Raw genomic sequence first — 16,212 nt, forward strand, 5'->3', positions numbered from 1 at the left:
GGATGGAGAGGGAAATAGAAATGAGAAGGCTGGATAGGGAGTATAGTGAAAGTGAGCGTGTAAGTGCAGAAATATACTGTGACTGTGTGGGCGCAGAGCAGGAGCAGGAGCTACAGAGATGGAGTGTGATGTGGGGAGAAATTGGAAAGGGAAAGATGGCAAAAAATAGAGAAGGCGGATATCAAGCAAGTCAGTGGATAGAGGGAAGGAGGGGAACAAGATGGGGAGAAAATGGGGAGAGCGTGTTGGTGTTTAATGGAGGGTGAAGAAGGGTGAAAGGCAGAGACAGACCATGGAGGAATGGAGCACTGGAGGCTATGAGTACCCTTTGTTCACACACATTTCAGTGATACAGGAATTCACACCTACAGTACCAAGCTCTGTAAAAATGCAACACCACACCCGAGTGAAGCGTGCTGAGAAAACCAATGGGTGTTCTTTCAAATCTAAATTTAATTTAATCAGGCATCTCATTAAAAAAAAACATCTGCTGTTTGGAGTTACATCCTCACAAAACGCAAACACACAGTTTGTACAGAGGTAGGATTACGTGGATTTAAATCAGACAGACGGATCAATAACAGATGGGAGTAATAAATATTAGGGGCAGGCACAGACCTCGCAGCAAGATGGGTCCAGATAGTTTGAATTGCTTCATCTCAGCATGAAGCTTCAGGGTAACTGGCTCCAGGTAGCTGGAGCACAAAATCTGAAAAGCTGATCAGTGCTAATGGAAAAACCTGGAGTATCAATATGTCCCGAGAGACAGTCTGATGAAGTGACCTTAGTAGTGACACTAGATGAGACTAGAAGAAACTTTCACTTTTGTTGACATATCCATCCACCCTGATCTCCTCCATACATGATCTAAAATTTGTACCACACTCAAAATACATCTGGCAGCTAATAAAGAGGTAAACATGAATAATATCAGGACACTCTGAAGTCCCAGTGGGACCAAAGTGTGGACTTTCAGCAACCTTGACATCTCATTTCGGCAGCAGCCGAATGAAATGAGAAGTACATACACAGTTTCCTGTATGGGGGATCAGGTTGTGTAAGGAGTGAATCATACTTACAAGAAGCTGGGAACACATTAGAATAGCTCTTAAAATCCTAACCTACTGTGAAAAAATGTGGCATCACACTTATGCATAGTGCAGCCCCAGAAAAGCTTGCTGCATTCAATTTCCTTTAATTAACCACCTCAAACTACAGGATCACGTCCATTTGCCCCCAGATAAAGGAGAAATAATCTGTGGGGGGAGTCACCCGGTGAATACTTGATGACTAATTGACAAAGAGACTCACACTGAAACAAGGGTGATACAGACTGATCTGTGTATTACTCAACTTATCATGATCTTTTCAATTAGTGTCTTTACCAGAGAAACCAAAGAATTGAACCCCATACTGAAAGTCTCTTTTGTCTATTAGAGGCCTTTGAATTGAGGCAATGTTAATTGCTGTGTATTTTGGTTTATTAAAACTTTGGTCTTATCTTTCATAATTTTCGCCATCAGTGTAATTGGTACTGATAACATCGGGTTCACCAAAGTAATTGCTGAGATCTGGAAACGTGGCAACAGTGCTACAGTGAAGTGTGACGAAGCAAGAAACAAGTGGTCAGATCACACAGACTATAATTGACAGATTATCCAAACCACTTCATTTTGAGGTAAAACAGAAAACGAGGGCACCTGAAATGTTGATAATAATCCCTCATTGCACAAAAAACTACGTGGTCAATTACAGAAAGTCACACTGTAAAGGATGTTTACTTTGGACATTTGGGCATGAATTTCTGAACCGAATTTCATGGCAATCTATCCAATAGTTGTTGAGATAAATCAGTGTCGACCAAAGTGAACAACTGACTGACTGACCAACATTACTATCCCCAGAGCCACGCATGGCTAAAAATGGACAAAGGCATAAGGGAAATACAAACATAATCAACACAGTTTCAAAGGGTGGGAGCTTCCGCAGCCAATGTTCAGGTGCCTTAACACGAGATTTAAATATATTATTATACTAGATATAATAATTGATAGGAAAAGTGGCCCAAACTACAAAAAGAAGCTCCAGGTTACATGACACAGGAATTTCTCTTTAGTGCAGATATATGAACATACATCCATCTTTGTTTTCTCATACTTGTTAGTATCATTCACCTCTTACAGAATCTGTTTTGGTTTTCTCTGCCAGGTGCTGCTCTCTGGACTGATCGGAGTGGTGTCATGGAAGAGGCCGCTCTCTCTTGTGGTGAGTGTCCTCTGAACACCCACACTCAGCCGTTAATCTGACAACCCTGAACAAAGCAATAATACCCAAGAGGGAGTCTTTTATTGCGCGGATGGAATTGATGGAGACGTGAAGACGTACAAGAGACACACATTCACATGATGAAACAGATGACTAAACAGATGCATGTTTCTTTCATGCGAGGTGCACCTCGTGCATCAGTATACACACAACATGAGAATGCAAATCACAACAAAGCATAGGACATTATATACTCATGTGATTACCTCAGATGCTTTAGCAAACCAGAAAAGCATGCAAATCAATCATTACTTATTTACCAGTAAAATCTGTCACTGATTATAAATATATGCAGTATCTGTAAACCTATAAATAGTCCCTATGCTGCCATCTCAGCTTGTTAACACAATATGAGTGCTGAAAAATCCACACGTTGTTAGCTGCTCCCACTTGTGGTTTAGCAGCTGTAGAAACTGTAACTGAGCGTGGTCTCAACTTTGGGGCATGTTCAGGTTTTGTTAAATTCCCTGGATCACAGCTCCAGTGTTGTATGTTTTCACAGCCACTGACCTGGAAACTACAGGACCAAAGTCAGTCAGAAGTCTTTGCAGTTTTCATTTTTCTTGTCTATGCTTGCACCGATGAAGAGTCGCTGAACTGTGCTACTCAGTTCAAACACACATAGCATCATTCAGGATTGAAAGCTTTGTGCTGCCATGTACGCGGCACTGTCTGAGCTCAGATCACAGGATGTTGGATTTTTATCAAACTGCTAAGAGAGAAATTTTGGAATTAAGGGAAAGATAAATGTAACAGAGCTCTGGCAGTTTGCTTAAGAGCAGATCTTAACTGCAGCACAGAACTAGAGGTGGACACACACCTGTTTTTGAGTGATTGGATTAAGATAGCTTTAGCTCACGATTTGCCTATGACTTAGACATCTGATGTGATGTTATACCACTTTTCTTGTTTTTTGCATTTATCATAGGTGCAAACAACAAGAAAGAAGCTGGCACTGATTTGTGTGCATTGACTTCCCATGTCAGTGTCGTGCTAAATTCTTCCTATTATATGATTTGTTTGACGTTTGTCCACTACCAGCAGACAGAATTTGATTCTTACCTCAGTTTGGTTTTCCTCTTGTTTCCTTGTAAACCAATTTCTATTATTTCATCCCTGTTTATACATTTATATTATAAGTATTTTAGAAATCTTTAGAGTAAATCTCTTAAGTCGAATAAATACAGAACCAGGGAGTAAAATCATTTGCAGAGTGTGAGAAATAAGACACATTTATTGAGCTACTTAGTATAAAGTGTAAGAGTAACCTTTAAGAGCAAGTCACATGATTAATCACATGCACGCTCTTTGTAAATAGCCAATCAGAAGGAAGGATATACCCTACATCTATCATATTGTTCTTTTTTGATATTCTGCAAAAATGTATAACTTTTTAAAAGTTTATTTTACTTATGTAAAACGTGTGTATCCAGTAGCAATTAATATGTGAAATTAGTTAATCCATCAAATTTAAAATTTGAATTTGAAATTATAAGAAATTGGCAGAAAGGGGAACAAAAAGAAACTCCACAGCTGCCTCTAAATCACATACCAGTAACAAAGAGAGTTTAGTACCTCACAGACGATTCAGACCATCATGCTGCACGGAAAGTGACTGCAAACAACATCAATTATTTATTCTTTATTCTTGATGTTCACAACCCTAATAAAGACAAGAAAGGGTGTGTAACATCCTGTTCACTGTTCCAATCATTGCAGATATCTGGCTAAAGCTAACCTGAATCATACATAGTGCTTCAGCTAATGCATTATACATCATGACCAACATATTACAGTTCACCTGAAACAGAAGGTGTCTGAGATCCGCTCTTAACTAACTGAAGAGATGTCTTCAGTAGAGAGAGTATTTTTAAGTTGTAAGAAACTTCATGAACAGCTTTTATTCTTAAAATTGTGAGTAGAAGTGAAGTTTCTTACTTTTTGTAAATAACTAGACCACTTTTATTTTTATGTACTTTTTTATTTTCTTGGTCTTGCAGTGTTGCTTTGCATCTGGGTGGTAAAATGTTTCTCTCACTCCCAAGATTTCCAGGGATTAATTGGTTTGCAGAAATAGAGGCTGAAAAGCTTTAAATGACCGACTATTATCCCTTCCTTTGTACTTCAGAATAACACACAGATGCATCATGGTTTACTTGTAACTGAAGATGATCTCTCTCTGTCTACATAGCTTTCAGTCTTTCTGTCTTTTAAAGTGGAGATGAACTACAAGCCCCTGCCCGATTCTATTTCATGGTTTCTTAATGCCATAAATAATCTCATCTCATTTTTGCAGCTTTACCCCCCCCGCCTTTCTCTCTCTCTCACACACACACACACACACACACACACACACACACACACACACACACACACACACACACACACACACAACTGCATATCACTTGCCTCGCTACCTTTAGTTTTATCACCTTGCTTCCCTGCCACACAATATCAGCATCCTCTCCCTTAACATTTCCATTACCTCTTCCTTTCTTTGCTTTTTCGTAGTGTTATGCCCAAGAAGGAGATGTGAATCATTTTGGCTCTTAGGGATCAAAGGAAATATCCCATCATTGAGGTGTGAGTTGAAATTGGTCACACATTGTGCGCTGTAAAAGAGTTAAATCCTCTTACTTTTCTTTCCTTAAAAAGCGTGACTAATTTACTGGAATAGTCTTGTGTCTGCACGTACACAGAGATGTCAGTCCACAGTTGCTGCTCCCTGTCTTTAGAAGGGTCTTAAAGGTAATATCTAGTGTAGTTTTTTTTTTTTTTTTTTTTTGTGACTGTTAATGAAGCATGTAATGTTCAGTCCTGACAGGCGAGCTTTTTCATTTCTGGCATCGACTCAGTGCTGACTGGCAGGTGACTAATACACCGGCTGGACGCTTTCAGGCCTGGCAATGCTGCACCAACCCATCTGCCAACTGTGGGTGGGTATGCTCTGCATCGGGATTCGTAATAACTGGAGTTTCTCCAAACCTTTTAAGTATGTGCATTAAAGACTGCTGACTTATTTGAGATTGGTCTCTGATCTGGTCAAGTTAGGATTTTACTCAGGGAAGGATTAGTCGATTACTCCATTAATCAGTTTAATAACAATTTATTTCATAACGGTTTCAAGTCAATTGTTGTGCAAAAATGCCCAATAGTTGATGCTTCCAGTGTCTGGATGTGTGTGTAGATGGACCTTTTCTCTATTTTATGGTGCTGCAAGTTGATTATGTTCTGGTTTTGAACAGTTAAACAAATTAACCACATTACTTAAAGGAATCGTTTGCCATTTTGGGAAATATGTTTATTTGCCTTCTTGCTGAGAGTTAGATGAGAAGATCAATCCCATTCTCATGTCTGTCTGTTTTAAAAATGAAGCTACAGCAAGCAACTGGTTTGCTTAGCTTTGCTTACATTGGAAATGGGGAAACAGCAGTATGTTCTTTAATCCATATAAAAACCAAAGTGTATGGAGCCTCCACTGGTTCATTCACTACCTCAAGACTCCAGTCTTTATGCTAAGCTAAGCTAACCCGCTGCTGCCTGTGGCTTCATATTGAAAAGACAGACATAAGAGTGGTATCAACCTTCTAATCGAACTCAGGGCAAGAAAACAAATATGCATTTTCATTTTCATTCCTACTCCTTTATGGTTCAGAGAAATTGTGCTGGTTGGGTTTTTATTATTCTATGACATTTTATAGACTTAAAATAGCTATAAACAGCTATACCTGCAACCATAAATAAATTTGTATGAGATATAGCAATGTTCTTTTTATTGCTATGATCTTTCAATATTTTGACCTTTGTTTTGAGTCAGTCTGTATTTTGAGATCTTTGCTTCCACCCTGATGTATTAGACAGGCAGATATGGGTTATAAATAGAAAAGGTGAGACAGGGTATAGAGAAGAAAGCTTGTGCAACACTTTTGGCTCTGACACACTGCAGTCAAGTCGGCGCATGAGGCTGAGTGCAATGTTAGGATGGTTGGTGTGGCATGTGTGTAAGCCACAGTAGAAGAACAGGTGCACAATTGCGGAGAGAAGATATGTTGAATATGAAATTCTGTTGACCCCAAAGTTTCCTCATAAACTTCAGATGAAAGATTTTTGATACTGTATATTACACTCAGTGAAATTGAGAAAAACGCACTGCATCCATGTTTGAAGGAAATCTGCCTCTTCCACCTTATCTGGAACAGCTAATAAACACTGTAGTTTCCTATCCATTCTAGTTTACTGCATTAATGCCACAGCAGATTTACTCTCTATCACTCAGAGCCAGGAGAAAGACAAGACTACCTGCATTCTTCTGCTGTTTGTGACTGTGATGGATTATGTGTTTAGAGAAAGAACTAGACAGAGTTAGAGGGCAGTAAGTCCTTGTTTGCCCTGCAGGGAAACATCACTGAAAGTCTGCAGTATATAGCCTCTGTCTCAGGAAGCCTCGACTGTTGTTGCTTTTTTGCTGTTATTAGTTTGTTTAAAACACATACAGTGCACATAACACATGGCTCTACATACTTCTATATATGCATTTAATGTACAGTTAATTTCATTTAAATAAATGCAATTCCAATACAGCACTTTGTCGCGTCAGAACATCAACTCTGTGACTTGCATTACTCTCTCTCTCTCTCTCGTCAGCGGAATCGGATTTGACTGCAAGATTCGACTATTTGTACCTTTTTTTTCATTTAGTCACAGCTCAGTTATGAAATTGTACTGCACCGCAGTACTGCACTCCCTGATGATGTAATACAAACACCAAATCATTTTGAAAGAGCAACGGCCGATGGGAAAAGTCCAACACTCCGCTGGCCTACCAATGATGTAACTTCATCACTCACTCAGTTACGGACATTTGCTTCGTGGTCCGCTGAAAAATACACCTGCCAACACTGCTAAATTAACTCGTACCATGTTTGTTTAAAGGAGCTTTTTGTAAGTTTTGCTATTGCTACATAGCCAGTGTTAGCATTAACAGTCTAGAAAGAAACACTGTGAGTTCAGCATCAAACTTCATTCCTTTACTCACCAAGATTTGGAATACAACCTGTTGTAGCTACAGTTCTAGTAATGCACAGGCATGATAGTGTTATTGATCTTCTCTAACTCTTGGCAAGAAAGAAAAAGAAATTGGCACATTTTCGAAACTATTTTTATTAACCTTTTAGATGATAGACCTAATTTTAGTTTAGCCTCTTTTTTCAGATTTTAGCTTGTCAGTTTGGCTGTTTCATTCATAAAAGGAAAGTGTGTTTTATGCTGTAGTGACTTATACTAGCACAGAGAGATTTAAATAATGGAGAGACACATCAGTCCCGAGGTGAAACAGTCACTGCACTTGTGAGATGTCAGGCAGTAAGAGAATCCAACATGAGCAACTACTTTACGCTCATGTTTCCACATGGAGGAAGTGCAAATTGTTTTCAGTGAGAGATACAGGGTTGGAGGACGGTTGTGTAGCTGAGCCATCGTCTTGAATGTCACACAGTGATTTCCTGTACAACTGACTGTGTTTGCATGGACTGAAACAGTCTGACTGTTTGAGCTTACTCCAGGTAGGACAGTATTTTAGATGAACGATATTCCTGTTCATGGAACATTGAACCACAAACGATTAAGACTGAAATATCTCAGTAACTGCCAGATGATTGGCCCTTATATTTGATACGGACATTTATGGTTCCTTGAGGATGAATCCTACAGACTTTGATGAACCCCTGATTTTTCCTCGGGTGACCTTGTCATTGCGAGCGTGTTGGCATGCTGACGTTTGGCCCAAAGCTCTGATTTGACGGCTTCACAGAACTGCTAGAGCAGTTGTAGATGTTTACACTATGTTTACACAGGAAGCATAGTGTGAGCAGCTGCATTTTGGCTCGGCTCAGAGACCAATACTAAACCAAGTTATATGCAAAACAGAAGAAAATAGACTTGAAGCATAAAAGTATGTGTTGGGCTGCATTTTTGAGTGTGTAGAGTAAAATGATAGCCATTATGCAGCCTCTGTAGACAGCTGGATTGATTGAAATAGGAGTGTATCTGCTCTGTTAGATGCACTTGAAACAGACAACTGAAAAATATGGTTGAAACTTTTTCTGTGGTTACACGTCGTTAGTCTTGTTACAGGTATGTTAGAGGTAGAGGATATGTCGACAAGCAAACAGATCATCATATGGATGTATCACAAAATGCTGTGGAACATCAAATAGTCTTGTAGTTTGATTAAGGCGTACACATATTTAAAATGCTCTTTAATATTGTGGCTAGAACTGAAATACTTCAAGTCTCGCTTTCATTATACTTTGTTGGACTTTGACCTTGTTTGGAAAAATTAGAACACATTTTTGTATAGAAATTTCTTATTAGTATACAGTGTTGTCTTAATCAGGTTACTGTAATATTGGAATATTACAGTCTATGTAAACGTGTTAGTCACTAAGGGCCAACCCAACCGCTGGGTAGAGCTTATGAAACAAACTGTCTATAACCGAGGAGTGTTTCATTTTGCATTGTATTACTGTCAGAAAATGAATTCATGTCCATGCCTGCTCCAGCCTTCCACTGTAATGCATTAATCAACTGAGCTATGAAGGTTTATCTCGACACCAGCGAGCGCTCGACCTATACTGTATGCCCCGAGAATATTAAAGCTGCATGTCTGCTGGGAACATCTTTTTTCTTTTCTCCTCATTGTTTTCAATGGAAATGAGACGCTGCTGTACATTCCCAAGAGTGCTCTGAGCTAGGTATGTTTTTAGCTTTCATAGAACAGTGTGGGCTCCTAGAAAATACTTTGGTTATTGCAAACAATGGCCATAGCCACACAGAGGGCAGATGTTTCACCTCGGTCACCTCAGTGGTGGTGTAGTGTGACTCTCCACTGCATCCGTTAACCTTTAGAGTGACAGGTTGGACCTGGAGCATGTTTCTGGCCTGATCCAAGGGATATGCTCATCCCTCTGCCGCCTGCTCGAACAGGCCTGGGACACTGAAAACAATCATTCATGTTTGATTTGTAAAGATTAGAATCTGCCATCATGTTCTGTCATATTTCTTATGCCGTTTATTAACGTTGCTGCAGCTATCTCCTACCGTGCTTCCACTGGAAACATGAACATGCACATGCTGCACATAAAGGGCAGTAGCTACCCATGAGGACACTGACATTGTGTCCTCTTGTCAATTTTTCTGGGATTTGTTTGTGTTTGGAAGCCGGGAAGCCAGTTTACATTCTACAATGAAAATTCTTTATAATGTAATATATATACATCAAACACACATCTAAATGTACATATATATAAATTTAGCAGAATACATATATATAAATTCTGTTAAATTTCTAATAATTCATCTAAAGAAGTATACGAGTGATTCAGTATTTACCCCAGCAGAATTATATTCCTGGCAGTATGGAGAAGACTTTAAAACAGTGTTTAAACTTTAATGTTGGAGACTGTCCTCCCAACAGCACCGGTTGTTTGACTTAATGCCTCAAAATGACATGTTTATGTTCAAGTAACAAAGTGGCTATGGTAATTATGAGGGGAGCAAAAGAAGGAAGTCAAGTGACGACTTTATAAAGCAACAAAGTCTGCATATGGAGGAGGTCAGGGTGGATAGCTGGGTTAACAAAACGTAATGTGAGACTGCTGTTCATTTACCAACAGTCAAGGTCGTGTTTCTTTTTTCTTTTCTTTTTTTATCCATGATTGTTCTCAAACCTTCACCACATGTTTATTGTTGTCACCATGATGATAATGGTCCCATAACCTTAGCAAATTAATCATATTAAACCAAATTTCTCCAAACCTCAACAAAGCACCGTACCGTTGTCACTTAACAGAAACAAAGACAGATAAAACAGATTTTTCAACTGTGATTTTTAACAGTTTAGGAAAACACAGACAAATGTGTTTTTTCTCGTTTTAGAGAGCCTAGACAACTATGTTTTGTCGTTTAATCTGGAAGACAAGTTATGTTGTAATGTGAGAGAAAATTCACAGACAGTTTAATTGAATGGTTAATTAAATGTGTAAAAAAGAAACAGAAGCAACTATTGAGACTTTATTTTCGGTGTCTAGTGAAAGTTTTCTCACTCATGACCTTAGTGTCTGTATCCTGGAATCCTGGACAGCAGTCCTGTGTAGGTTAACACAAAGTGTTACAGCATATCCACACAGAGAGCCAATTAATTAATTGCCAACTATTTTGAAATCGGCAAAAGTAAGCTGGTCTTGAAAATAAACTGTGAACTCTGATGATGCAGTATTGCATAGGGAGGGTGTTTGGTAGCTATTTTCAAAACATTCTGTAATGTTGGAGATGAGATTCTTGTTTTTCAGGCACCTACTTGTGCGGTTTCTTTTAGCACATACCTTTTTTTGCATTGTTTTGACCTTCTCTTTCTTCCCACGTTTCATTCCTTTTTTCCAAAAAAGGCAAAAACAGAAAACTAATAATTAGTCATACTAACAACCAGATGTCAAGTCAAATTATGATCAAACCTGTGGGAAAAAAACTGGCATGTGTATATATACTTGACAGCATCTTGTTGGGTGTGGGAGTGTTTTGGAAAAATGAAAGAAATATATTGCATTAAAGGTTTTAGAGAAAACATAGAAGGTGATGGATGTGCACTAATTAGTTTGGGACTGGACAATTGTGGATATGACTGGCAGTGGAGAAATATTAGGCATGAGGCGTTACAGGGTGTGTGTCGTCCTCCACTGGTTGAACTTCCACTACAGCTTAATTTGACAAATGTGTGCGTGCCTGTTTATCTGAGAAGTGTGTGTGATTTACAGCACCATTTCAGTGACACCCTGATGGCTGCAGACTTCCTGGGTATAAATCTGCACGCACACAAACCTCATGCCCACTGCATGGTCATGAGGGCAGTATGCTTTCCTTTTCTAAACCATAAGACACATATAAACACACACTTCTGCTCTCCACATCTCCAGATGTCTTAGCTAATGATGCACACAAATCACGAAGAGCACACACACATGTGATAACTGTAGACTTTCCATTATGATCACATAACTACAGTAGGGCCAGCAGGACATCGGTGAAAGGGTTTATGAGGGTGCTCTCTGTGACAGCCTGTGACCCTGACAGGCCATAAATATGGCTGAGAGAGGGAGGAAGAGAGAGCGAGAGAGAGAGGGAGGGCACACTGACTGATTGCAACAGTGAAACAGACATATCTACACTGGTGGAATAAAGATTTATAACCAAACATCGGGACAACAAAAAATCTAAACTACCCGGTTTGTGAGTGACATTTTTTTAATCATCCAATTAATGAAATGATGGAAAGGCTGTGCCTCAGACCAGTCTAGGTAGTTATGTTGTATCTGTCCAGACCAATTTAGCCTTCAAATAGTTGAGCATTTTTCGTACAGACCTAAATGGACAAATGAATTCTCTAATTAGGAGTGAAATTAGCCCATTAGCAGCCTCTGTTCCTGGCTCTGTGGCAAGCAGGCATAGGTGTGTGTGTGTGTGTGTGTGTGTGTGTGTGTGTGTGTGTGTGTGTGTGTGTGTGTGTGTGCGTGTGCTTGGAGTGTATAAAAGATTGCAAGGGAAAGTTTTGAGCGTTTGGCTCCACACAGAAAGGTCACAGACTTTTGAATAAATTATGGACCGTTCAAATTATAAGCAAAGACACATGGATGATTTCATATCTACTGTAACTGCACATCAGACACAGTTCAATCCTCATCACACACTGACAATCAAAGTCAAAGTGTTTAATTTCAGAGTAGACGTTATATTCCAACAGACTGAAACTGTTAGTTTTCATTGTTTATGTAATGAATTAATTGCCAAAAATTGTTATTCAGAAGTTAAATAATGTCAAAGTAAATGAACAGCTGCAAGAGCAGAATGACTAAAGGATGACAACATGTCTTAGGCACTGGGTTTTTCTTTTGTCTTAGTGGCTTAGATGTAGACAGTAGTTTAATTTGAAAGACCACATCCTCTCTTCTACTTGCCATAGTGTTGAATGCAGACAGTGAAAATATGCACTTTAATGGTTTTGTGTGTGTGTGTGTGTGTGTGTGTGTGTGTGTGTGTGTGTGTGTGTGTGTGTGTGTGTGTGTGTGTTATTGCTTTGGCCCCCTGGTTTTTGCCTCCAGACTGACAATGCTGGACTCGTCCTTTATCCTAAATCATGTTGATGTCCTTCACCCTCTTCTCTCTATCATTTCCATGAAATAATTCAATCATTTTAGTCTTTCCTGATTCTAGAAACCAAATTGAAAACTGTGTAACACAATGTTTGATGTAAACAGATCAGACACATGATGTCAGACAGTATTTTTAAAATCTCTCTTGCTTGGATATTTGTGAACATGAACAACGGACGTTCTCTGGTTTATACACCACCACTATAATGCCCTCTGAGGCTATTTAATGTTTAATTCATGAATAGCTAACGAGAAACAAGCGCACAATGAGAAACTGCAGCTTTTAGTGTTCTGCGGTTTGGTTGTCTTTTGATCGTAATAATCCCACAGGGGATTATTTAGACTGGTGTTCATAGTATGCTGTAAATATAAATACAGAAATAGGTGGTAACATGATTGTATGGCTGTACATTTGTTAAAATGAGTTTGAAGCTGTATTGCTATTTTCTGCGCGTGTATCATGGAAAGATGATTACTATCATGGCTCTGCCTTTTTTTTTTTTACTTTGTCTGAACATGAAGCGCAGAAATCCTACTACAGTTATTGTCCAGCCTCAAACATCAGCAAATGTCGACTCACGTAAAACGCTAAATCTCATGTCCACACGGTAAACTACAGGAACCAGCACCGTCTGGTATGAGTAACAACTCAACGTACTAACACACACACAATCACATAGTTATCAACAGCTCTCTGCCATGCACATAAAGGAAAACAGGAAAACAAACAAGCTAATGTTCTCATACAAAGCTGATTATCTTGAATTTATTAATGTCATTATGTGTTTACCCGTCATCTACACACAAGTTGTATGTGTCAGACCGCTGAGCTGAGCTTTGCAGAGTTTCAACACAGAGCGAGATAATTACCAGACACACAGAGAGAGTTTATTTCCCGGAGAGCATCAGTGATAAAGCCCATAAATGTGTCCTTGCAGTCACTTCTGCTCTCTGCATTTATGACCACTCCAAGCTTTATTTATCCATATACATTTTAGTTCTAAGCCGTTTGTGTATTTCATAAAAAAACATTGTTACTGTACTTAAAATCCACACATTATTTTATTGACCTCCTGTCTTTAATGAAAGAAAATGCTAAAATTCTTTCTAACCTGTTGCTGCTTCTGTCAAAGTCAACTTGAGAGTAAAAAATGATTTTCAAACAATTAAGATAAAGAGCAAGCTGAGGAAACGTAGAGAGCCCAAGAGAAACCAGAACTTCCAGCCTCTGTTCCCACTGACATTTGTAACTACGCTAATGACTAAAAATCCAGCTTGGGAACAGAACCTTTCTCAACTCTGCATGTGGCAGCCATCATATTTTTTGATAACTGAAAAACTATCCCATATTTATGTTTTTACTGGCCTTTAACTAATCACATTTCCCACAAGCAGTGGATGTTTGCTGGCTAAATGTCACGGTTTGACAGAAGAAGTGTTCACAAGCAAGTTCAGGGGTCATAGTCAGTTCAGACATGTCTGTAATAACAGCAGCCCAGACTGAACGCTGTAGAAGTTTTTTAACAGCTGAGATTACAACTTGAAAGGTGACAAAATCACTTCAGAAGAGAGCGTTGAGTTTTACAGATATGGATGAAACCAAGTTATGGTGATATCTGTGTTGCCACACTTGTACTACATCTGAATATGTGACAGGTGCATGGACAGGTGGACTAAAAGACAACTTGAATAAAAGCTGGAAACTAAAACTTGTAGGTTCTATAATGAACTGGCATTTGTGCTCTTTGCGTCATTTGTGTAATTTTCTAATCCCTAGGGATTTGAATGTGATATTATGTTTGTCCATTCAAGGTGCATCAGTCACCCGTTTGATTACTGTGGTCCTCTGATTGCATATCTAACTGAAGCAACCTGTGTGTATGTACGGTAAAGTGGTGATACTTCCCCAGATACCTGCTGAAGCTCTAACAGACTGAAACCTTGTAAATTGATATACAGTACGTTACAGCAGTGTGGGAGACAGTGTGCAGTAGTTGATTGGATGGAGAAGAAAAAAAATGAGAAAGATGGGTTTTTGTATGTATTGTTATCCTGTTCATTCCCAAAATAAAACTCTCCCAAGTTTTCAAATGCCACGTTGACAGCACACAGTAATGATAAAATCATAGCTTGTGAGAAATGCACTTCGGTCATTCGAACCACAAGCACACACACAAAATGGTGCTTGTGCTTTTCTTTCAGCTATTGTTAAGCAGCACAAACGGGCTCCTCTCACTCTCCTGTCATATTGCTGCCAATCTCTTTCTATAGCGAACGGTTAGAACTGTGTGTGACATTGCAGTGATTGTGTTTTGAGCAAATGGAGGCATTAGAGGCAAGGTCCACCAGTTTATATTCCACAGCTGACTGAACAACTAGTTCTCTGCGGTCACTTGTCAGGGAGTCGAGACGTAATTGTGGTTTGCACACAATCATGTCAGCCATATTTCACAGCTGAGTGAGTTGATACTGCGGCATAACTGCAGCCACTACTTCACAGCTTTGGCTTATAGCGGCTGAAGACTCGCCCAGTGCTTGGCTACTGGGTACAGGAAACCACCGTGAACAGACTTGTGACCTTTGATGTCTGAGGAGGAAGAGAGAGATAGAGGAAGCACATGAATAAAGTGAGTACAGGAACACTTTGTTATACAGCTACTGTATGTAGTTCATTAAGATTAGCTTTCCATGGGTGTGTATTATCACAATAATCATCTTAATCGCATTAGCCTCTTTCTTCGTGAATACTGCTGACATCAGAAATGGCAGCGGAAAATATCAAACAGACGACGAATTATAATGCTGCTTGCCTTGGAAGGACATGATACTTCTTACGGCTCAGCGCAGGCGACAACCGTCTGTCCATCCTATTCTCGTGAATGCAATATCTCAGTAACGCCTTGAGGGAATTTCTTCAGAATTGGCAAAAACATTCAGTTGGACTTAAAGCTGAACTGATTCGATTTTTGTGGCCAAGGGTCGGGGTCATGGTGACCTCACAGAACACTGTTTTGGCCATAACTCATGAATTCATACGCAAAGTTTGACACAGTTTAACACAAATGTCTAACTGTGACATCATAATGTTCTGCAAAAACACTTCTGGCTAATATAGATCGAGAGCTGACGTTGATATACTGGTGATTTTAGGTTGTGTTGTTATGTAGCGAAAATCCAACGTCTTTCAAATGTCTCATGTCAACACCGTCTTGGCACATAAAATATCAACATCCTTGTTGTGAGAAAAACCCAGTGTCTTCCAAACTTCACAATGTCAGTTAGTCAACATTGGTATTTGACAATTTTGTATTCCCAACCAAAATTTAACATCTGGAGTTAGACTCTTTAGACTCCAATATCTGTCTGACTTAACATTGTTGTCTGGTGCCTGCTGTGTTACGGGGGATTTAAGGAGGGATGCTCATTGTTGTTCCATGAAATAGAGAGAGTTTTTTCTGTGAGATCTTACTGTATATCCATTTGCTATGGTCAGTGGTCAGTTCAAGTGTTGTATGATGTGCACCCGATACAGTTTTTGATTTTTATAACATAAAATAATTAGAGAGATCATTTTGTATATTGATTAAAAACCATGAGTTATAAAACCCTGTCCTGAGGTAGTTTTCTATTCTAAGTTAAGAAGGTAAAATAGAGAGGCGAAGACCGGAGAGCATTCGTGTTTGCT

The 16,212-nt window shown here is 39.2% G+C and overlaps 1 protein-coding gene across 2 annotated transcripts in view; it reads left to right on the forward strand.

Moving 5' to 3' along the window:
* entrep2 (endosomal transmembrane epsin interactor 2) overlaps positions 1 to 16,212 on the forward strand; it is an 84,821-nt gene that overhangs the window by 37,768 nt on the left and 30,841 nt on the right. For both annotated transcript variants that reach the window (XM_087173914.1, XM_023405974.2), the window contains exon 2: positions 2,209 to 2,265. In XM_087173914.1, coding sequence (XP_087030040.1) covers positions 2,209 to 2,265 — 57 coding nt within the window. The remainder of the gene's footprint in view (positions 1 to 2,208; positions 2,266 to 16,212) is intronic.

This window comes from Seriola lalandi, unplaced genomic scaffold (genome assembly GCF_002814215.2).
Source record: "Seriola lalandi dorsalis isolate HSWRI2012SDOR001 ecotype SW California unplaced genomic scaffold, Sedor1 jcf7180002054291, whole genome shotgun sequence".
NCBI lineage: Eukaryota > Metazoa > Chordata > Actinopteri > Carangiformes > Carangidae > Seriola > Seriola lalandi.